Here is a 24341-nt window from a genome sequence, read left to right on the forward strand (position 1 = left end):
CCATTCGAATTGGGGACTCAGGGTCCTTCCCGGAATACATCCTGAGGCTCTTCCTCAGCCTTTCCAACCACTCTGTGGGTGTCTCATCCTTTCCCTGGCACTCCCTGAGTACTTTACTCATGTTTTGTCCTTTCAGCACCGCCTCCTGTATACCCTGTATCACCATGTTCCTGAGATTTATCATCTTTTGTCTGCCTTCTTCTGTCTGGGCACTTCAAGATGGTTTCTGGTCCGGCCACCTCTGGTCTCCCTGCTCCGCCTGTGGGTTCCTGTTTTCCTAATCCCTGATCGCAGCTTGCCTCATCATTTCTCTTCCCTTGTTGTTGAACAGTGACCTTAATATCACATTAAGGTCTTCGTAGGTGTAAATGCTAGTCCCCAGGAACTCATCTAATCTTTCTGCCACCCCCAACAGGTCATCCATTATTTTCCTATTTCTTTCTTGAAAGCCCTGACGTCCCCAGTATTGATTGGCACATTTACAAAGCCGATAATTCCCGGAGCCGTCGGCACCTCCCGTAAAGGGAAGAGGTTGGGCTTTTCCTCCTCGTCCTCACTATCGTCCATGGTCATTCTCCTCTTCCTTCGCCTTGTTCAGCGGGCTGGGGGAGAGTCAACTCCGCTTGTGGGGAGTACTCACTTCTCTTCTGATTTGGGTGGTGGTGGGGGCTGGGGCTGCTCACATGGGAGCAAAGGTGCCGAAGCCTGCTCCTGTGGGCAGAGGTGCCGAAGCCTGTCCCTGTGGGAGCAATGCTTCTGGAAGCGGCACAGGCACTGGAGGTACCTGGGCTTGTGCAGGTTGGGGTGGAGGGACCAAATAGGGAGGTGGAAGGTTCTCCAGCAGCTCCCATTCCCTGCCCCGAGTTGCGGAATGTCTGTGGGCTCTTATCGGATACAATCCCAAACAAGCATTTTTCCACATTCCAGCATACTCTATTTCTTCTAAGTCTTGTGGGTACTGGTTGACCACATGGTCGTATAAGGTTTGGCACGTCCACATCTCAAAGGTGCCAAAAACTGGCCAGACCACGTACCTCCCAATCTCCTTCCCTCCCCATTTTTCAATGCAAAAAGGGACCATCTTTTCCTTAGATCTTCCCACCCTCCTGGGGTTGCCTCCCAATGTTATCGCATCCATCCCAACGGGCTTTCCCTTGGGATTTCAGGCAAAACCTTTTCGGGAGCCTGTGAGGATTTTTCTTGGGATTTTCTCTGACACTTGCTCTTTTTCTGTCCCATCTTTCGGAAACCCCTTTCCTTGATCGTTCTTACCTTAAGTCCTTTTTGGCTGGGATTCTCAACATGAACCCTGAGTCTCTGTTCGGTACTGGTTTTTGTCTATGAAAAAGCTACCAGCTTACTTAGCCTCACGGAGAACCGTTCCATGGGCTTTTTGACTGGTAATGAATTCTCTTACCTGATTTTCTGGATCAGAAGGTTTACCAGCTCCCAAACCCTTTGGGAACGTCCCTTCCCTCCTGATCCAAACCATAATCGAACCCCTGAGCTCCCCCGAGTTTCATGCTTCACATGTGTGATAAGGAAAAAGCGTCCAGTTCCCCTGCGACTGACCACTTCCCTCATGGGAGAGTGGAACTGTGATCTTGGGGCCCACACTCACTTCATGATAGAATCATGTCTCACACACACGCTTGATCACACCCCACTCAACCACACGGTACTCATGGTTCCTTTTCCTGCGTGGATTCTTTGTGCACGTAGATTTTCTGAGTGAGAACGCACTGCGACTTCGGTGATCCCTCTCTGGAACGCTCCAAGGTCCTGAGAGCTCTGGGCCTGTTTATCTTCTGTGGCTGTGGTTCTGGCTCTGGTTCGGTGTCTGATCGGTTCTGCCGGTCCCCAATCCTGTCAGGCCACTGAAATCAGCAGGGTGCCTCCTGAGCAGAGAGGGGGTCCCCGGACCCCAAATTCAGATCATGTTATGGTCACCAGAATTGTTATAAATGATAAGCCAGAAATCCAAATTAATAAATGCAGAAGATTTTATTTTCATGACCAAATTACGGTCCTCAAAAACCCACAGCCAAAGACACAGCATCGAGCCCAGGATCGGCGCTGGGTGAACCTCAATCCAACCTCTGTCGCATCAGATCTCCCTCTGTTCACGAATGCCGTTTCCGGTGAGGCTGTTCTATACAGTTTTTTATGCCTGAGACAGAGGTGCCCCAATTTCTTTTGTAACTCCGCATATGTATGAACGTTTCTTTCACTGTGCAGGGCTGGACAATTGCTGTTTCCTGGGTAATGGCAGGTGCTGATCATGTCAGGGGAAATCGCATATTCAGATGGATCTTCCTCAGCGACTTTGGTTATCTTGGTTGATGGTATCTATCAAGTGATGATCACCCTTGGGTGTTTCCTGATGGCGCCAGAGGTGGCCAATCATCACGCTGGCCACTTCTATTCATTGGTAAACGAGGCATTATTCTCCTGCTGCCTTCAGGAGTTTCGAAATTCCAGAGTGGTTACATGTCCCTGGGCTGCTTGAAGTCAGAGACTTGTTGGATTTTATAATTTTGTAACATACGTTCTCTTTCTAAGCATGAATTACTTTATAACATATATTATAACCTCTATACCAACACCTTTGATTTTTTCTAGTAACAATCATGTTAAAAATCACGATTCACAAGTTAGAAGGTAAATCTCAGCACTGGCTGGTGCCAGGCAGGGCCACACCCACTGCCGCAGCTTTTAAAGATTGCTTATAGGATAGATTTAAGTTTGGCTTGATATGAGTAGTGGGATATAAACATTGAAGGCTAAAACAAAATAAGATTTAGTTATATAGTACTAAATAGCTGTACCAAAAAATTCACAACAAAATACATTGTTTAAAAAAAAACTCAAGTAACTGGAAATTTACTAGGTGCTCCTCAGGGATTTAGATATGTATGAACTGTGGCTTTTGATAGCTGGGCTGCTCCTTCCAATGCTTGAAAGTGCCTGGGGCACTTCAGCCAGGGACCATTGTGGGGGTGTCGAGTGTCCCCAGTGACTCCTATACAAAATCTAAATGCATAAAAATTCTCAACTGTGTTAACACATCTCTCTCCCACAAAACCAGGGGACAGACATCACAGAAAGTTTAACTGTGGCGATCTGCCCATCAGGACCTTATTTGCATGCAGTGTTGGCTTTGCAGGCTTTCACTCCTTCTACCCATGCCCAGGAGTACCTGAGGCACAGTCATTAGCGGCCACTCGCTGGGCCTTTGGCTTTTTGAGATAATAGTCACATCAGCTCTTGTATCAATGAGTCCTGTTAGGAGTGCCTCTGCCTTTGAGAGTCACTTTGGCATGTAGGACGCTCAGATGTAATACATTGTGCCATTTAATCTGTGGGACCCCTGTGGAATCAAAACCCCCCTCCCTCTTCTCAGTTATCGGGGATGCAGATAGGGGTGCTGCGGGGAAGTTATGAGTTGAGCTATATGGCTCCCTGCCGGGACTACACAGGGCGGCTGGGGGGTCCATGCCATGAGTCAGAGTCAATAGTTCAGGGAGAACAAACAAACAAAGTATGCATATGCTGTCCAGGTGGTCTGAAAACTCCTGTGGAAATCAAATGAACACATGAATGAATTAACGTTACTGTGGTATTGATTGATATGTCCAGTCCTGTGCTGCCTGATGTGGCTGGGGCAGCTGTGGCTCCCTGCCGGGACTACACAGGGCGGCTGGGGGGTCCATGCCATGAGTCAGAGTCAATAGTTCAGGGAGAACAAACAAACAAAGTATGCATATGCTGTCCAGGTGGTCTGAAAACTCCTGTGGAAATCAAATGAACACATGAATGAATTAACGTTACTGTGGTATTGATTGATATGTCCAGTCCTGTGCTGCCTGATGTGGCTGGGTCATATGTCAGCCACGCGGTCTGGCCATGGCTGCCTGTGGTCCAGCGAAGGCTGCTTGGGGAGACTGGGCTGAGGCTTGCAGCAGTCCACTCTGAGGCATCGGCTGGGGCATCTGTGTCTTTGCGTTGTGAGAGACAACTGCTCACTTTGAAAATTTAAAGATGCTTGTTAAACTTTAACAAAAATACAACAATACTACATAAAGAAAAGGCTGCAGTACTGAGAACTGCCCCTCGTGCATACCATGTGGCCAGTTCATCTTCAAGATGGATGCTCAGTCTTTTATACCCCTGGGGGTTGCATCAGCCAGCCCTGGCCCTTCCTAAAGTCTGTCAGTCAGCTCTTCTTTGCCATTTATCACGACCAATTTACGGTCCTCAAAAACCCACAGCCAAAGACACAGCGTCGAGCCCGGGATCGGCGCTGGGTGAACCTCAATCCAACCTCTGTCGCATCAGATCTCCCTCTGTTCACGAATGCCGTTTCCGGTGAGGCTGTTCTATACAGTTTTTTATGCCTGAGACAGAGGTGCCCCAATTTCTTTTGTAACTCCGCATATGTATGAACGTTTCTTTCACTGTGCAGGGCTGGACAATTGCTGTTTCCTGAGTAATGGCAGGTGCTGATCATGTCAGGGGAAATCGCATATTCAGATGGATCTTCCTCAGCGACTTTGGTTATCTTGGTTGATGGTATCTATCAAGTGATGATCACCCTTGGGTGTTTCCTGATGGCGCCAGAGGTGGCCAATCATCACGCTGGCCACTTCTATTCATTGGTAAACGAGGCATTATTCTCCTGCTGCCTTCAGGAGTTTCGAAATTCCAGAGTGGTTACATGTCCCTGGGCTGCTTGAAGTCAGAGACTTGTTGGATTTTATAATTTTGTAACATACGTTCTCTTTCTAAGCATGAATTACTTTATAACATATATTATAACCTCTATACCAACACCTTTGATTTTTTCTAGTAACAATCATGTTAAAAATCACGATTCACAAGTTAGAAGGTAAATCTCAGCACTGGCTGGTGCCAGGCAGGGCCACACCCACTGCCGCAGCTTTTAAAGATTGCTTATAGGATAGATTTAAGTTTGGCTTGATATGAGTAGTGGGATATAAACATTGAAGGCTAAAACAAAATAAGATTTAGTTATATAGTACTAAATAGCTGTACCAAAAAATTCACAACAAAATACATTGTTTAAAAAAAAACTCAAGTAACTGGAAATTTACTAGGTGCTCCTCAGGGATTTAGATATGTATGAACTGTGGCTTTTGATAGCTGGGCTGCTCCTTCCAATGCTTGAAAGTGCCTGGGGCACTTCAGCCAGGGACCATTGTGGGGGTGTCGAGTGTCCCCAGTGACTCCTATACAAAATCTAAATGCATAAAAATTCTCAACTGTGTTAACACATCTCTCTCCCACAAAACCAGGGGACAGACATCACAGAAAGTTTAACTGTGGCGATCTGCCCATCAGGACCTTATTTGCATGCAGTGTTGGCTTTGCAGGCTTTCACTCCTTCTACCCATGCCCAGGAGTACCTGAGGCACAGTCATTAGCGGCCACTCGCTGGGCCTTTGGCTTTTTGAGATAATAGTCACATCAGCTCTTGTATCAATGAGTCCTGTTAGGAGTGCCTCTGCCTTTGAGAGTCACTTTGGCATGTAGGACGCTCAGATGTAATACATTGTGCCATTTAATCTGTGGGACCCCTGTGGAATCAAAACCCCCCTCCCTCTTCTCAGTTATCGGGGATGCAGATAGGGGTGCTGCGGGGAAGTTATGAGTTGAGCTATATGGCTCCCTGCCGGGACTACACAGGGCGGCTGGGGGGTCCATGCCATGAGGCAGAGTCAATAGTTCAGGGAGAACAAACAAACAAAGTATGCATATGCTGTCCAGGTGGTCTGAAAACTCCTGTGGAAATCAAATGAACACATGAATGAATTAACGTTACTGTGGTATTGATTGATATGTCCAGTCCTGTGCTGCCTGATGTGGCTGGGTCATATGTCAGCCACGCGGTCTGGCCATGGCTGCCTGTGGTCCAGCGAAGGCTGCTTGGGGAGACTGGGCTGAGGCTTGCAGCAGTCCACTCTGAGGCATCGGCTGGGGCATCTGTGTCTTTGCGTTGTGAGAGACAACTGCTCACTTTGAAAATTTAAAGATGCTTGTTAAACTTTAACAAAAATACAACAATACTACATAAAGAAAAGGCTGCAGTACTGAGAACTGCCCCTCGTGCATACCATGTGGCCAGTTCATCTTCAAGATGGATGCTCAGTCTTTTATACCCCTGGGGGTTGCATCAGCCAGCCCTGGCCCTTCCTAAAGTCTGTCAGTCAGCTCTTCTTTGCCATTTATCGGCGGTGACTACTTTCTTGTAACTTGATTGGAGGTCAGGTGTTGCCATGCTGCCCCCCCTAAGCAAGAAGCTTTTCCATTCCCAACTGCCCCATGCAAGGGGCACATGTGCACACCTTCTTTTTATCTGTCCTAAACAATTTGGGCTGTCTGATGGCAACAATACAGGGGGTAAAAGGGAACTGTGGGGAAAACGGAGGACATCTAAACCACAATAACATAACTATACATCGCTAAAGCTTTTCTTAATATTCACACAATAGTTATCCCTTAATTGCGAGAGCCAATCATCTCATTATCCATCTATAACAGAGTGGTACTGCTCCATGCTTCGGCTCCGGTTTCCTGATATCAGACGCCCTTCAAAATCATACTTGGACCGACACTGATTACGGCACTGACGGCAAATACCAGGAGTTTTGGATATGGCCTCCCCCTTTTCAAAACAGTCCTTTTTCAAATGCTGAGATTTCCCGCAAGTTTGGGGGACCCTCTCCTTAAGGGCCTTTTTATTTAGTAGCATCCATTTTTCACAAGGGTCAGGAGGGAATGGATCAGTCTCATAATCTGGATAGAAAGGCTGGATAGAAAGGCTCCCCCTCTTCCTTACTGCTAGAGCTGTGGTCAGTGATATAAACTGCTAACGGACCGTGAGAAAGGATGCCTCCCCCTCATTTGTCTGGGCAGGGTTGATGGCTGTGGCTGCTCTTCAGTCTGAGAGGTGCCAGCTTCAAGCGGGCAGGGAGAGTCAGAGCAGGGTAGGGGGCCGGCAGCATCCAGACGCTCTCGCTTTTTCAACATCTTAAAAAGTATTCTCCAGAACGGGAGTAAAAGTGACTCGAGGTCCTCCTTTAGGATAGGGGAGTCATGCTTGTCCAGAAGGGTGAGCATGGTTTCATAGATGTCTCTGTCTTTGGACATTTCCTTTCCCATTTTTAGTTCCTTTTTTAGTTCCCCTGGCTCACCTGTCAGTCGCAGCAGATAGGCGATTCTGGGCACAGATGCGTCCTGGGCCCTGATCATCACTGTCACAATCAGTTCCAGGGGCTTGCCAACTGCTGCCGGTCAGGCCAGTTGATTCCCCCGCATGGAGGCACCAATTAATTGTTGGCAATGGAGAGAGACAGGGAGACTGAATCTGATTTCATTGTGGGATACAAACGCTTATATACTATTTCAGGGAGACTAGTAATGTGTACGACAATGATTAGGTTAAAATCACATAGACAAACTTACACATGTAACAACATCTCTTGCTTGCAGAGTTTAATAGGATTTTCTTTTTCCAGTAAACACATTTGATTTTATTTTCTTGCAGCCTAGGTCTAATTTTCAAAGTTCCGTTTGTTTTTGCCAAGGCATCCTGTTGCCAAATCTCTTATGTTAACCAGGTCCAAAGTCCATCATCTGTCTTGCGTCCCCCAACATTCCAACAGTACCAGAGACTCGAAACAGGGCCCAGGAGCTTTGGGAGCACAGACACTGGGCTGCTCCTGAGCTGCTCCTGCAGGGCTCAAGATCCAGACAAGGATAAAAATAGACCTTTGTATCCTGTCCCTTTCAAATTGGTCATTGGGATGGCTTGCAGGCAAGGGAGAAATGAAAAGATAAAAATAGCAGTCTGCTCTGCTACACAGTATTGAGCTGCTTTATCGCCTGCTTAGTCATTGGTACCTGGGTGTGAGCAATGGAGTGAAGAGTTTGATAGTGGAGTGTGATGAGCATTGTAAGAACACGATGTAGCTTTTGAGTAGATAACAGAAGTGTGGGAGATAATTCCCTTCAATTTAAGTAGAGCAACTTAATGGCAGATAAATTTTTTAGATAACTCTTAGCCATAATTGCTAACTTTTCTGTTCATTTTCCCTCCAGGTGCAGCTATTTTCTTTGAATTCAAACACTACAAGCCTAAGAAAAGGTTTACTAGCACCAAGTGTTTTGCTTTCATGGAGATGGATGAAATTAAACCTGGGGCAATTGTTATAGAACTGTAAGTGACTCACAATTATGGATGACAATGATAGAGGAAATGAACCAGCTTTCAGTTAAAATGTGTGGCTTGTTGTATTAAGGAAGGTTTCTTGGACTCATTAGATTTGCTTCCATGAGGAATATTTTATTTTCAATGAAGGGGGGAAGACAAAATGCTTTTAGGCAAGTAAGATGGTTAGAGACTCTTCTCAGAAACTAGACCAGTTTCCAAATAAAATACTGGTGTTTGTAATTTAATTTTGTTTGAATTTAATGAAGTCTGTAGGGGAGATTTTAATTTGGAGCTTAGCCTGACTGTCAGATCGCCTATATTTTAAAAAAATAATCACTCAGTCTTTTGGTACAGAACTTCTGCAAAGGAAATCTGATTTGAGGTATGAGATACCAATTTGCAATTAACTTTGTGAACATTTCAAAGCAGTATTGAGTGGTTATTGTTATAAATGATCAAATCTGTAGCCAATTTATCAAAAAAATTGACAAAGATTTATTAAGTCAATTAACAAAAAATAGAATTTTAGGAAAAAGCAAAAATCAACCACGGCCAAGACAGCATCTGCCCCGGACACAGATGCTGGGTGGATCTATACATGTGTAGAAGCAGACAAAGTCCGAACTCAGACGAATGCCTGAGCACCCAGGCAGAAGATGTGTATTTCCTGAGTGCGTAGACTTAATCCTTTCCAGGTGCAGGTCTTGTGAGCTTCTTCAGGACATTCCACTCCGGGAAGATCCAGATGATATCTTCTCATGCATGGTGCCGCAGGAAAACCCCTTCTGATGGCCCGAGTCAGTCTCCAGGCTGTCCAGGGAGGGGTTACCATATGCATAACTCTGTCTTCAGTCAGGCTAAGCTCATAGTCCAAGATTTCTTTATTCATACGGTACCTGGCTTGATGTTATCTTTAGTGTTGTCCGGGAACTGGTTAGAATGTGAATAGAATGCAGTCCCCGGCCGGAGCAGTCACCAGCATAGAGTTTGATTTCTCCTAATATTTTATATATACTTATTTCTAACTTTACAGCATGAATTAATCTACCATATATATAACAGTTATGATGTGCATCCTCTCCTTGCTGAGTGGCTGAAGGTGTGAGGGAGGGGTTTGAGGATTGGGGTTTTGTTTTATATTCAAGAAGGAGGTGAATCTTGCAATTCTTGGAAGAGTACTTAGTCTGTGCTAGCTGGAGTACTTCTGAAGTACTGAGTTACTGATACTGGGTCTCTCCTACAATCCAGAGTATTATGTTGGGAATCTCCTTACAAAAATACTACACTCACTTAGATATTGAAATCTTACTTCTGTAAAAATAATCATCCAGAGAAAATACCGTTTCTTCCTGTAAACCTACTCATTACTGTTGCTTACAGCAAGCCTTGTCAGATCTATTTAAAAGGTGAGGGTAACAAGATCTGTACAGGATGAGCTTTCTAGTTTGCTTTCATCTTCCTGCACAGTCATTAGCGCTTGGATTAATGCACTTTCTTGTGGTTACAGGTACAAAAAACCCACTGACTTTAAAAGGAAGAAATTGCAACTGTTGACCAAGAAACCACTTTACCTTCACCTCCATCAAACATTGCACAAGGAATGACCCCAGTTGTGAGACCTCTGTGAACGGAACCACAAGTCCTGGTAGCTGTGTAGTAGCCTTAGGCTCAGAGGGGCAGGAAGATGACTCTGTTCATGCCAGTAGGTCACACGAGATCATCTCCCACTGCACAGCACTACTTCAGGGGCAGGAACAAGCCCACGATGCAAATGCAAGATTTTTTTCAGTAACTTCCAGCTACAGGTTTCTCCAAGAGCCCTGATATAGGTTGACTGCTTTTCCTAAGTTTGCTGTTCATCACTTTTTATCTTTAACCATTCTTCTCCTTTTGCCTCAAGCTCCCCCTGAGAATGGAGAGTGCCCTTTGTCAAACCTGCAGCAATAAAGATGTGGCAGGTCTACTAACTGTTTACACTGCTGTGCTATTGTAGTTCCTCTCGTCTGCATTTCAGAGTCCTCTGGAGTGGGCAGGGTGACAGAAGACTGAGAGAAGGACAAGGTGGGCTGGGAAGGAGCTTGAGGTACTGCAAGAGCTTTAAAGTGAGGGAGGGGAGGATGCAGGTCAGATGGGTGGCCACAAGTCCCTGTGGTCAGGTCAGGAGGAGGACAAGTGCAGATGAGAACACTGAACATGTTGTGAATACATGTTACAATTTTTTCAGTCACTGTTACTCCCTAATAGAGCTATTCTTTTTTATATCTTGTCACAGAGTGCTTTGCAAAGGCAGATGGGGGATAAAGAGGCCTTCTCGAGGACTTTGTCCTGGTTGCAGTGGGTGTTTTGCCATTTCAGTGACAGCAGGACAGGCCCTCAGTGCTGAAGTTTCAATTTTCCAGAGCTTTATATAAAGTAGGTCTGGCTAGCAGGCTGACCCACCTTCTACATGAAACTGCTGTTCTTATGGAAACTGATTGTATGCAGTTTTCTGCATATTTTGTGCAAATCTGGAAACTTACTCAAAAAATTGCCTTTTTATATAAGTAGGTAGGATTATCATTTATTTTCTGTATTTTTATTTGGTACATAATAAGCTGCAGGACACTGGCTTATTATGATACACTTGCATTCACCTTTTGACCTGAAAAAGGGAAAGGAGTAGAACCCAGTCAAATCTTTCTTATATTTGCGTGGATATTTAATATGATACTTTATGGTTTGATAAACTTCTTGCATATCTAACTAGTGCCTGAATGCTCTGCTAACTACAGACCCAGCTCCCAAAATAGTGTCAATTATTTTAAACAGCCTGGATGCAGGTAAATCATCCATTCCTCTTTTCTGTCACTTCACCCAAGATGTTCCATCATGTGTTAAGGGAAAGGATGTTACTTTTCCTCATGCTGTTTGTCTCTCTCTACTCAGCTGTTTGGCATTTTTGCCTTTATCATATTGATTAGGATGAAAAGCTGGTTTTGAATGTCCTAATCATCTTGCCTTTGTTTGCTCTGGTATAACTAGGAATGACATTATTTAGGTGTTACAACAAAAGTCAGCAATACTTTCCCAAATTCCACTGCTGGTTGGAGGGGAAAAAGGGCAGTTGAATTGTCCCATTTATGGATCTTTACAATATTCCACTGGTTTTAAAGCTGATGGGTGATGATCAAGATATCCCTGTGAGTTATGGAAACTCCTCTGAATGCAGCATTCTGGACACCAGACTGAACAAGAATACCCACACTGCTAAAAACCAAATACAAATCATCCTCTGAACTCTGCAAAAGGACAAAGCAAAACATTAGTCTGTGGTTGCAAGTAATCTGAGCTTGGCTCATTTACCCGTCAGTGGTCCCTGGCTGGCTCAGCACTTGTTCTGACCAAGGAATTGCAGGATCTGAGCATCCCTGAAAGGTGGAAGGGCTGGTTCTGGAGTTCGGTCCAGCTGCCATCTAGGGTAAGCACTGCAGTTGGGTGTGCGTGTGTCAAAGGTGAATACTGCTGCATCCAGAGGGAGATTCCATCCAACTTTTGTTACTGTTAGCTAGGATGGCAAGGGGAGAGACACTGAATATCACAAAGGTTTGTATGGGAAAGGAAAGATCCTGGACTTGGAGAACTTGACTTTTAATCATGGATGTTCATCAGTGTGTGCATCATCAGCCAGCCACCCTGCAAACTGAAATACTGTCCCTTGAAGTACAAACCCATCTTTTCCGCTGCTTACCTGGACCCTTCCCCAGCTTGTAGATGTCTGTATTAATGCCAGTTTTATGAAATGTCAACTTGGAAGTATTTTTGTTAAATACACAAGCAGAGCTTTGTATTTAACTGATTGTGAATTAATGTCTGTTGAGTGTGAAATACCATTTTTAAAGTTGCTTCTATCCCTTGCCTTTTTTCTGTGAACTGTCTCAGTGCCAGGACTGCTGCTGCACACACCACAGGCTTAGGGATTGTTTTATGCTTCAGTGATGTTCCAGCTTGTCTTTCATCTGAAATCTAAAGCTTTACATTTGTACTGTAAGAATGTAATACCTAGATGGCAACTTTAATGGCTGCTTGTACTCTGGCAGTAAAGCTGTAATGGCCTCCCAGTAGAGTTTTTTATTATTCTGCATTGTTTTCCTTTTTTCCTCCCTCAGGCTGCCTTTTGGACAGTGCCCTTGTGAGAAACCTTACTCACTAAGAGAGTCAAAAGCCTGCTATTCCAAATGCACTAACACTTGACCTGCCAACGTATAGTGTGCTTTGAAAGTTGTTCAGTGGTGGTAGCTGCTGTAGATGTTTACATGGTTGACATACTCCCAACTCTGCTTTACAGAAAGCTACTTTCTTTTCTGATGGAAGTAAAAAAGGTTCTCCAAATCCAGCCTTCCTTTTAAAGAGGCTGAATTGCTCTTAACCCTGAGGAAGATGAAAACTCGGTTCTCAAACTTCACTTGATGCTGCGAGGTGCTCTTAAAAGCAGAAAGCAATTAGGGAAATTTTAAGTTTCTCTACTGGAGAGGCACTGTAGATACACAGGTCAACTCCACAACCTCATCAAGGTTTCCAACTCTGGAAGCTGTAGCCCCCATGGTCCTGATTACATGAAGCAAGTCCATAGTCTGTCAGTAGATCAGTGTGAGGGTAACATGGTCATTACCCTCCAGCAGCATTAATTTGGCCTTGATTCAATTCTTGTTCTCAGAACTGTAGCATTCTCTGTCACATTACTGAACCAATACCCTTTCTGAACAAAACATGGCACTGAAACAAAGCCTTTGGGGTTTAGCAAAAGGAATTTTGCCTTTTATTATAACTTCCCTTTGAATACAGTGTCATTTGTGCTTCTGATCTCTGACCAGATATCTTTTGAAAAAAACCCCAGAACCTCAGAGTCCTCATGTAAACCCCTGGCCTACAGTAACTGCAGCTCAGTGATGGGATGGAGAAGGCAGGTTGGATAGCGTTTTACTTAAAAAATTATTTCCACAGGAAATGATTTGATATACATTTTAAACGAAGTTAGTTCATTCGCCAACTGCTTACAAAGGCTACATTGAATTAAAACTCTCCACACAGGTACTTCCTTCCTATTGCACTTTTAGAATAGGTTCAAGTCCATCACAGAAAGGTTCTTGCAGCCCAAGTGGATGGATGCGTTTGTGATCATAAATGCATGTAGACATCTGTAGCAACGGGATAAAAATTAATCCTGCAAAAGCTGAGATATACTGAAATGAGACCAATGTCTTCAAACCAAGAGCCATTTCCTAGAGTTGTGCACACAGGAGCCGGGTCTGTGGGGCTGGCCGGGTGCTGCAGGCATGGATCCTGCACTGGGGATGTGTGTAGTCCTTGGGGCCAGCTGCCCTCAGTCCCTGGGTGCCGGCGGAGGCAAGTCTCTGTTGGGAGAAGGAGCATAGTCCTTGGAAGCCTGCAGGGGTAGCCGAGGGCCTGGAGGATAATCCCGGGGGCCAGGAGGGCCGAGGGGGCGGAAGGGAGGATGCCCACATGCGTAGCCTCTGGGATCAGGGGGAGGCGGGAGTGGGCCAGGAGGCAAACGTGAACTAGGTAAGAAATCTCTTCCAGCTGGAGGTAGCAAGGGAGGACCACAACCTAGAAGGAAAGGAAATCATGGAGTTAAATGAAATCTTGCTTTAACCTAAACAGAGAAGCTCCTGATTAGTTCCTCAGTTTGTCATTTTCTGGAGCAGCTCTGGAGTGGATCACTGTTGCATGCAGGACTTCAAAGCCCATAAATTATTCTAGGGACTTTTGGCTGCTGGTTTCCATTTCATAGTAAACAAGGAAAAATACCTTGGCATTAAGGAGCCTTGAGAAAGCCCACCCAATCTAAGCTTACCGAGCCAGCTAAAGCCCATGAAGCATGAGGAAGCCACGTGCTTAGGAAAAGCAGCTCTGGGTCCTGCAGTCAGGCTCCAGGAAGTGAAGTGTCAGCAGAGGGCACTGCAGCCATACCTGGGGGCCCAGGGAGAGGCCGAGGCCCGAAGTGCCCCTGCAGAGGAGGAGGTGGTGGTCCATAGCGAATGGGTGGCGGTGGTGGAGGCCCCATCACTGGGGAGCTCATCAGAGGTGTCCCAGGGAAAGGAGAGGGGCCTTTAGCACCAGCATTACCCTGGGCAAGATGAGGTTACACTTCAGTGAGTTACTGCAGCAGACAAGCACTGACACTGCTGAACAACCCAACCACTTACCCAAAGGCAAACAGGTACAAAGGGGAAAGGAAAGAAAAATTACCCCAACACACTCCAAACCACATTAACCAGGCACAAAACAGGGACAGCTACTGCACCGTCATCATCCCTTCTCCCAGAACACTGCTGGCACTACCCAGGAGTGAGTGATTTAGAGAGACAAGTTTGTTAAGAAGATGTACTAAAGAAAAGTTCAAGCCCTATTGAGGTGTCCTTGGTGGACACCCCTTTGGTGAAGGACCTGGAACTTTGAATGATATATGGAATTGTGCCTAAACACCACAAGTAAGTCAGCTACTACGATTATTGTTGTAGTCACTCCAAAGAGTTTGCCCACAGTCCTTAAGAAACATCTTATTGCCTCAATCCCACAAAAACCAGAGAGCAACTGCTCATCATTAGAGAAGCCTTTTGAGACAGAGGGACCAGCCCTTGGTTAGTTCCATAGAGCAGCTGTTATTCAGCAGTTCAGAACACCAAGTCTGTTACTCCTCTCCATCAAAGCAGCATCACCATGTCCAGCCTTGAAATACTCACTGCAGCTAGTTCCATGGAGGAAGGTGAATCTGTAGTTACACTGGGGGCTTCAGACTCTTTGGGAGAGGGTTGCTTTTGGGGTTTTTTTGAACAGCAAATAGGGTAGTGACAGGATACAGACAAGACAGAACATGATACAGTTAAAGAAGCAGGAGGAAGTACAGTGAGTCACATATTAAAAAGGTTTCCTGAAGGCTGAGGTGTTCTCAACTCACCACTCCATCAATTGTTGTGGAAGGGGAAGAGGTTCTTGGCTCACTGCTGATTACAGATGCCACAGCAGGCCCAATATCTAAAAAGAAAGCCATGAGTAAGTGTCCTACCATGCTAAGGGTAGGGAAGGTGGGCTTGAAATTGTCTTTTTGATGCAGACCCCACAACTTACCAGGAACACACATCCTTCCAGGCAGCTCTGGAGGCCTTCGTGGGGCAGGGGGGCCATCCACCATTGTACCTTAACAGAAACAAGAACCCCAGAGACCCTAAATAACAAGCCTGAGCTATTTCTTATTAATAAAACCCTACCACCAACCACTCATTAGTGTATTAATAAAGCAGCTATCAATATCAACATTCCTAAAACCAATATCTGACCTTAGTGTTCCTGGGTTTGTAGCCTAAGAGGCAACTGTCAAAAAAAGGGAGTTTCACCGCTTACCAAATTCACCCCTCGCACCTTCCCTTCGAGGAGCAGAGAGGGGCCGGGCAGGGACATCAATCATCTGTGTGGGGGATGGATTTCCTCCACTCACAGGTGATGGGCCAGAAGAGCCATCTCTGCTTAATGGCCCTGTGCCAAAGAAATAAAACCACTTGATTTACTTTTCTACAATTTAGCACAGCCCTATATTTTTATAATGTACTGACTCCAAGACCAAAGGTTTTGGGAGAAACAGCAGCATTTACCTCGTCGTGGTGGGATCTGGTGGTCAGGTCTGCCTGGAGTTGGCTTTACAATGACTGGTCTTTGAAGCATGATGATTTTTTGGTTTACCTCTATTAATCTGATTTTGGAAAATAAAGGTCTCTTATTATTATTCAAACAACACATATGAGTTGTATCTATTATAATGTAACAAGACAAACTGCATTGTAAAATGTTATAGCTTTCACCAAGAAACGTTATTTTAACCATCAAAACAGTTTAACAGTAGTTAAAATTAGTAACTTAAAAATGCACTGCACATTCTGAGCTTCCCCCTGAGACAACTCCCAGCATGTTCAAAGAGCAATAGAGTGGGTCTATTCTGTACTTACTTCTGTCTCAGGTTGGCTGCTTCTCTTTTCTCTTCAGCCAGAGCTCTCTCAGCAGAGCGGGCAATGAGCTGGTAGGGAAAATTTTGTCAACTGCATTAATTGCACCAATGTGACATCAAATATAAACTGTTGGCATCAGAAAAGGACAAACATTCTTACCCAGTTGTCATGTGCCTTTTTCTCATGAGCAGCAATCTGAGAAGGAAAGAAGCCATTTAGTTTTTATCCAACTACCAGTATTTCCAATAACTCACCACAGAGCACTGAAATGATGCAGAAAAAGATGGCACAACAACCAGCAAGCAAGAAGTTTACCTGGTTTTTGTAAGATCGCTCTGTTTTTTGCAATTCTTCTTCCATATCTTGGATCCTTTGCCTGTACAAAAGGAAAAAGAGGGGAAGGAAAGATGTTTGAATAAATTTTCCTCAGTAGCTGAAATAAATGGAAAATCATAATCTTCAGAAATTCAAGTTACTTGTAAACTTTTACTTCCTCGATGGCCAACACGGCTTTTTCATCTGCAGCACACAATTTCTGCTCCTTCTCCTGACGCTCATACTCTTCCTGGGTTAGTTTTCTGCATAGGGAAAAAAATGCACCATATAGTCCAGCATTCTCCATCTATTACAACTCAAAATCCTGCCAACGACAGTAATATCAAAATCTACAATAATGTATGAAATCACAGAGACAAAAAAGACATTTTTTTAGAAAGAGAGACAGAAATCCTGTCTTTTGAAACCAACAGACAAACCCTTTGTGTATAAAACCTTAAAATTACAGAGTTGACTAGAAAGGTTTGTCAGCTTCTGAAGATCTGTCAGAATCTATCAACTGCAGACAGTTCATCCCTTCAGATCCTGTAGTTTTCCTAGCAATGCCACAGATTGCAATCCAGATTTACAAAGGAACAAATAAGGAAATCCACTGGACTGACACCAACCACGGGAAATGAAGAAATGGATGTGTGGTGAGAAGGGGCAAATTTAGGGCCCAGGCGACAAACACATTCAATAGTTATTAACCATGTGGGAAGCTTTTCCCAAGTATTCTCCATACCAATTCACTGCACAACCAATTTCCAGAGTCTTTTTATAACCTCATGGTTCATAATTTTTTTGATTTTTGATACTTTTCTGGAAGTATTTAAGAAGTCTATAGTGTGTTCCTAACTTACAAGAGCTACCCCACAAAACTGGAAACACTTAATTAATAGCAAGTTAATTATTGTTAACAGCCAGTTCAACATAATCCATTTCCTTGGCTAAAAGTCAAAGCAGTTTTCCAGAAAAAAACTGTGAGATTGCAAGAAGCATTCTAATAAAGAAGCACTAACAGGCACTGTAACAGTCTCCTGTATGTTTTGGAAAGAACAGAAATTCTTCACAGAGGTCAAGATGAAGTTTTCCCTGAAAGATGGGTTACCCTCCACCTCTCCATTCTAAGTTTATTACATATAGATCCATGGAAGTTACAAGGTCAGGCAGTTTCACTACAGCCCCATTTCCCACCCTGTGCTTCCCCCAGCCCACACACTTAAACCATACGAACTTCAACTGCTTCTCCATCATAATTTCAGTTTTTCTACAGAATTTAGCTGAGAATGTCCCTGAATCCTATTTTCAAATTTTCCCCACAAAACTGAGACGGTATTACAGACATTTCAGTAAGTAAATAAATAAATGAGGAATGAACACATACAGAGCAGATCCTTACCACTGGCAATTCATTCCTCCCGACTGCCATCACCAATTCAGCCTTCATTTAGCCCTTTGAGAATGCAAGAAGCTCACAAGGCTGAAATACTGAAGTTTCTGCATTATGAGAATTAGACTCACTGAATCTTAATGGCCCCTATGCTCTCCTTGACACTTCTGGATGATGTAACAGAGCAACCACAGAATTTGCTTGGCCACCCACCCACCATCTCCAGAAGTTTAAAAGTAGAAGGCAATATGTTGTGTGCACACTGACAGTCTTTTTAGAATCTCTGGAATGGTGGCAAAATTAAAGAAAGAATGCCAGCTTCAGCTTTATTAAAAGAGTTGCCATCACTCATTCCAACCACAACTTCCAAGTTCTTTGAGCCTTCTGAGCGAACAGCATTTGGGCAATGCCCAGTATACAACAGAGAGAGTAAGGAAAGGCTTACTTCTGGAGTGCCATCTCCTTCTGCTGGTACAGTTCACCAAGTATCTCCACTTTCTGCCGAAGAGTTTTGCATTCATTTTCCAGTTGAGTTTTGGCTGTATGCAGTGAAGAGGAATCGTGTTCCAATGTTTTTATCTTCTCTGTTGGAGAAGCAGTTGCAGTGAGAACTATAATGGCCATTTACATGCTCTGTTTCTTTTTAAGCCACCAACAGCACTTCATCCTAAGCGGTTATTTTGCTAAACCTACCTTCCAGCTCATGCCTTGCTGTTACTTCATCATTCAGTTTGGACTGCAGAAGATTTCTGTCCTCTTCAACTATGGATAACATTGTTTTGACCTGAAAACAGGAACAGAGAATTTATGATCATAGGAATAGCAGTAATGTGACTGCAATAATTAGATACTTGTGCAACATACCCTGGAGACATCCATCATCTGCTTAATCTGAGTCCTCATCTTCTCACTCTCACTATCTAGAAGAGGAAAAGATCTTTGGTTTCCCTGTTTTTTCATCATGAACAAGTCTGTGAACAACAGTTAAAAGTAACACTCTCTACACTTCAACCCCTACATCCTCATATGGTCAAAAGAAAAAAAAAAAACCAAAAATCAAGAAGTGGGAATTTCCAACCCACATACACTTTAAGTAGAAAAAAGGACCAAAGGAAAAATAAAAAAGAACAAAAAAGGATTTCAATACTAGAGATGCAGCAAATACATGTGCAACATCACAAATAACAAACTGCCTCAATAGCTTTGAAAACATCTATTTTGGTCTTTCAGATTTAAAAAATGTGATTACTTAAATTAGTTATTTATCTGGAGGCAAGCAGAAAGCTCATAAAAAATTTATCTCAAAAATAAATGTACCAGAACCACAAAACTGAGACTCTCAGCTTTAGGAATGCTCTTAATTACCAACCTTTATACAGAGTCTTTACAACTGTGTCACTACACTCATGGATTACCTAAAAGGTAATTTAAAAGCAATTATTGACCTTGTAGCCAGTTCCTCCCTTCAGTGAGGGATATTTTGTGTTTGAGGATTCAAGCTGGCACCTCTATATGCATGGATCCCTCTTGTTCCCCCTCTAATATGCCATGAGCACAGCACCACACAATCCTCAGGTGGGATAACCGTACCTGGCAACTCTCCATTGGCCAGATCATCCTCTGGGCCCCACTCATGCCCTCTGTCATCCTTCTTGGCCTCTGAATCCATGTCCAACTGCTTCAGCTGCATAATGCAATTGGTTAAAACCTAGTAAAGTAATCAAAGGTTCAATTACCCTGCATTTTGTGAAGTATGACAGAGTATTTTATGATGCATAATACTGAAAGCAAGCTGATTATAGAGAACCTACTTCAATTTCATTTTCTTTGTAGGCAAGTGTCTCTTCTATGTCCTTCTGAGATTTCTGATACAGTTGAATCTGCTCATGGAGCTCAGAATGCCTCTCATTCCAACCTTCAGCTTCCTTTAGCAGCTGTATGAAGCACCAAGGCAAGATGATTATTTGCTGTATTTTTAGTGCATGGTGTATGCAATTAAAGTCTACTTTACTACCAGCTCTGGTGATAACTGATCACCATGGGTTTACCCTTTATCACAGATAAAGGGTAAACTTCAATTATCAGGCTCATTGCTGTTCCACTGGCAGAACTGGATGCCGGGAATCTTTCTGCAGTTTATTATTAGGTAGCTTTACAAATTTGACATTTTCTCAGCTAACACCCCAACATCAAACTGCTCACACACCTCAAAATATGAGGAAATTAATTGCAGTCCAGAGGTAATCGAAACACATTCCTTAAAAAGCCACATACTTCACAAATGAAGAAAGAGAACAGATATTCACAATCATTTGTAAAGAACTGTCCTGACATTCCAGGGCTAAAACTCCTCCCCATTATCTTTGCTTTCTGAAATACTTTCTTGTCGCAGACATCTATTATGAAAAATCATTTCCTTAGGATTTTTCCTCCTGAGAAGCTGAGAGGCCTGAGGAACAAAATGTAAACATTGATTATCTGCTGCTGTGGAATGCAACAGGTGGATCTGTGATTGGCCCATGTTGGATGTTTGTAATTAATGGCCAATCACCGCCCAGCTGGCTCAGACAGAGAACGGAGCCACAAACCTTTGTTATCATTCTTTGCTATTCTATTCTTAGCTAGCCTTCTGATTAAATCCTTTCTTCTATTCTTTTAGTATAGTTTTAATGTAATATATACCATAAAATAATAAATCAAGCCTTCTGAAACATGGAGTCAGATCCTCATCTCTTCCCTCATCCTGGGACCCCTGTGAACAGTGTCACATTTTCTGGCAATTCTTCACCATTATCCCCTCGAGCCTGGATCCCAGGTGGCAATATTTCCGTCATGCCTTGATAACCACCTCAGCACAGACTTTCTGTGACTTTGCTGACAAAAACTGCATCAGGGGAACTGGCAAAGCCTTCATACCAGAGATGTGGCTCAGCTGCACAAACAGCCTGTGCAAGCAGGCACAAAGCATTTGAATTTTATCACGGCAACAGAAAACATGGAATTCTGCCATGTTAAGAAAACAGAGACCTGTTGAGGCTACACTCAAAAAACTAGGAATAAAAGCCAGATATTTTGTTTGAAAGACAAGGTTGCCTGGCCTGGGCATAACTTACCTGCTCCTTGCTCTTTTTCAGTCTAGCATTCTCTTCCTGCATGTGATGAAGCTCAGATTTCACCTTTTCTTCACTCAGTTTAGCTTCATTAAGAGCTATCTGCACCTACACACAAAACAAAAAGGAACAAGAAGACAAAGTCAAACTATAGTGGAGCAAAAGCTACAAAAAACCTGGTTAAATGGAAAAGAAAAAGGTACATATGCACAAACAACCTGCAATCTGCCAAGCCAGCATTTTCTTTTGCTGGTACAAAAACTTGTGACTCTTGAGGGAGTGTAAATAATTCTTTACCTCTGAAAGCTCTGCAGAATGCATAGTGATAGCTTCCTGAAGTTTCTCCAAGGACTTCTGAGTTTCAGAGAGCTAAGAAAAAGATGAGCAGTGATTTAGTGTTATCCTGGCACAAACCTCAGCCTGAGTAATGATTTAACCTATGTCTTCTGGAAGCATAAAAGCAAAGCCAAAACACGAACAAACTTCCATTTCAAGCATCCATTTGCTAGCAGCAACATAGCACTACCTTATCGACAAGGTAAGGAACAGAAACACTCAGCAAATTCAAATGAACTTCTTCCCCTGACTCTGCCTGTCTGTGGCCAGGAAGTTCCCTGTACACCTGTGCAGTCCACAACGAGAGCAACTGCTATCATTAGCAGCAACCTTTGACCAAAACAAGGCCAAAGAGCTTGTTGATGCAGGAAGTCGGGCTTTAAAATGAAGAAAGAGAAAATAGCTCTGGACAACAAGAAAGAGAGACAGTTCAGAGATCTTCACACTTACTGTAGAACTAAATGCTGCTCTGAGTGCAAGAAAATGTCTCTTCCCAAATCGAAGCCATCAGCTTATATTGCCAAGGAACTTCCTGGCCAGTTAGGAAGTATTAGACTAGCCCATGACTTGAATGAATCTGTTTGTGTGTGAAAGCACATAACCACACAAGTCCATCAAGATCTTAAAAAAAACCCCACCAAACCTACAAAACCCCCAAAAAAACCCCCAAACAAAATAAATCATCAGACTAATCCTTTGATCTTGGGATAAACCTAAAATTTCATTTAATCTCTCATTTTGTAGGTGGGTCACCTTGTTTGTTCTACCTCTACCTAACCCATCAGGTCATGACCAGCTTTTAGGGCGTGTCAAGCTAATGACAATGTAACACACAGGTGTAATTGTTCTAACCTTTTTCTGTTTCTTCTCATTCTTTTTTCTCTCTGTTTCAAGCACGGTGTGCAGATTTTTCACTTTGTTATCTAGCTGCTGATTTGCTTCTTCCAATTCTTTTACAGTGTCCTTAAAAAAAAAAAGGTGTAAAAGACCAACCTACAGCAAACTATTTTTATTTGTATTGCTGCTTTCAGTACAGAGACAGTTAACTTTCTCTTACCTTAAGCCCTGCAGTTTCATCTGAGAGAATGTCTTTTTGTTCTTGGGTCACTTTCACAGATTCCTTCGCTTCCTTTATCTAAACACAAACAACCACATACAACTGAGGAAACTGTCAACATAATATCTTATTATAAGATGTTGCACTGACTGTGTAATTAAAGCAATAATAGAAAATTAAGAAACAAAGGACAACTTAGAGCAATACCTTTTGATCATATTCTGACAGCTTTTCTAAGATTTCTGTTTTTTCTTGCAGAAGGTTTTTAATCTTTTCAGCAAGTTGTTCTTCAGTCACTAGGAAGAAAAAGAAAGCTTACAGTAACTATATTTCATACACTGGGGGAAAAAACCCAGCTATCATTACTACTACTTCAAGGAATGTTTTCAAGTAATAACTAAAGAATAAATCAGGAGAGTATTAACTCCTTGGCAGTTAGCCCTTTCTGCATCTCCAGCTTTCACTTGAAGTTAGAATTGAAAACAAGACAGTAAAGCTGACACAAAGCACAAAGTTCCTGCATCCACTTCACAGAACCCAGAACAAGGTGAGGTGCTGGCTACGCACACCTGAGGTGTGTTGACAGTGAGGATCTCAGAGCAGTCTCAGACACTCAGGGAGATGCCACACCTTCCCTAACAACCACCTTTCTGCTCTATTCAAGCTGAATGTTTCATCAGCAACAGTAAGAGGATGAAAGCTCTGGAAGATCTACTGGGAACAGAACAGAGACAGCTGGGAGACAGCACCAGTAGGTCTTAAGGAGCTGCTCTGCTTAGACCTCAAAAGGGCTGTGACCAAGCAGCAGCCTTCAGGCATGCATTAGCTTTTCACCCTAAACAAGCCACCAACCAACTCTTAGGATTAAATGAAAATCACTAACATACTTCAATTATTTTATTGCAAGTTATTTAAAAAACTCCCAGTTGTTGTTGTTTTTCCAGTCCTAAGCCACCTTGATCTGGATCTGACTGCCTCAAGCACCATTTGCTTCACAACAAACTGCAGCACAACAAGGAGTACTGGTTGTTCCAACTGCATCCCACAGAGTGCAATGGCAACTGCTACTCCTCCTTTCCCTCCCACACGAGGGCTCCTGGGAGAGTGAATTCCAGGCCTTTCCCACTCTGGGAAAAGAGAGACAGCAAGTGGCTGCCAAGGTTCAAGATAGCTCTCAGTAGTTTAAGGGAAGCAGCAATCCCTGCATTAGCTTGGCCTCCCAATTTTACTACTGTCATTAAGAGAGCACAATACGTTTTTATCCTTGGGACTCCAAACATAAGTTAGGAGTTTAAAAGCATTTTTGCTATGTTTTGTTTGTTTGGAGTTTTTGCTATGTTTGGAGTTTAAAAGCATTACGCTATGTTTTAAAGCATTTTTGTTACTGTTAGCATTCCTCTATTTTGGATAAAGATGTTAATAACAATGTGGCCTGTATTACGCTTGAAGAATAACTATTGTTTCTAATTTTTAGTAGTTTCTATATAGCATCAAAGAGAAGAGTATTTGGGTGGTGGAATTAAATCCATGTTCCTTGATGTTTTAGGGAAGGCTGCTAAGTAATTTCTGCATCACCAATACCAATATTCTTCCTGCACTACAGAAATCACCTCAGAGATCTAAGATGGGCTTTTTTCAGCTCATTAATTCTACGCTAACTGTGTAGAAGGAAACTGCAGTATAACCACAATGAAACTAGAGAGAAATGACCGGTAAGTAAAATGTGAGGGAGGAAGAGACAGACTTTCTATGAAGACAACAATTTGCATTTTTTATTCAATTATGAATTCCAGCAATCACCCTACTTTGAATTTTTTTTTTCTATTCAGTACACTTAATTTTATAAATCTGAAGCCAGAGAAAAACTCATGTAAAAAGTGATGTGCTGGCTGCAGGAATG

General features: G+C 43.2%; 2 protein-coding genes across 2 annotated transcripts in view; one reads left to right on the forward strand and one right to left on the reverse strand.

Annotated features, from left to right (window-relative positions):
• The window catches only part of AIDA (axin interactor, dorsalization associated), a 42025-nt gene extending 29679 nt beyond the window's left edge, over positions 1-12346 (forward strand). The window contains exons 10-11 of the mRNA XM_031064539.1: positions 8122-8239; positions 9741-12346. Of these exons, the coding sequence (XP_030920399.1) occupies positions 8122-8239; positions 9741-9837 (215 nt within the window). The 3' untranslated portion in view covers positions 9838-12346. The remainder of the gene's footprint in view (positions 1-8121; positions 8240-9740) is intronic.
• Positions 12347-12998: 652 nt separating this feature from the next.
• Positions 12999-24341, reverse strand: part of MIA3 (MIA SH3 domain ER export factor 3) — a 27221-nt gene continuing 15878 nt past the window's right edge. Inside the window, exons 8-27 of the mRNA XM_031064540.1 lie at positions 22649-22737; positions 22442-22519; positions 22237-22347; positions 21346-21417; positions 21052-21156; positions 19750-19872; positions 19529-19646; positions 18803-18858; positions 18632-18722; positions 18384-18522; positions 16707-16808; positions 16546-16606; positions 16390-16425; positions 16231-16298; positions 15880-15977; positions 15632-15763; positions 15359-15427; positions 15189-15265; positions 14201-14357; positions 12999-13837 (exon numbers count right to left, since the gene is read on the reverse strand). Of these exons, the coding sequence (XP_030920400.1) occupies positions 13593-13837; positions 14201-14357; positions 15189-15265; positions 15359-15427; positions 15632-15763; positions 15880-15977; positions 16231-16298; positions 16390-16425; positions 16546-16606; positions 16707-16808; positions 18384-18522; positions 18632-18722; positions 18803-18858; positions 19529-19646; positions 19750-19872; positions 21052-21156; positions 21346-21417; positions 22237-22347; positions 22442-22519; positions 22649-22737 (2027 nt within the window). The 3' untranslated portion in view covers positions 12999-13592. The remainder of the gene's footprint in view (positions 13838-14200; positions 14358-15188; positions 15266-15358; positions 15428-15631; positions 15764-15879; positions 15978-16230; positions 16299-16389; positions 16426-16545; positions 16607-16706; positions 16809-18383; positions 18523-18631; positions 18723-18802; positions 18859-19528; positions 19647-19749; positions 19873-21051; positions 21157-21345; positions 21418-22236; positions 22348-22441; positions 22520-22648; positions 22738-24341) is intronic.

This window comes from Geospiza fortis, unplaced genomic scaffold (assembly GCF_000277835.1).
Source record: "Geospiza fortis unplaced genomic scaffold, GeoFor_1.0 scaffold258, whole genome shotgun sequence".
In the NCBI taxonomy this organism is placed as follows: Eukaryota; Metazoa; Chordata; class Aves; order Passeriformes; family Thraupidae; genus Geospiza; species Geospiza fortis.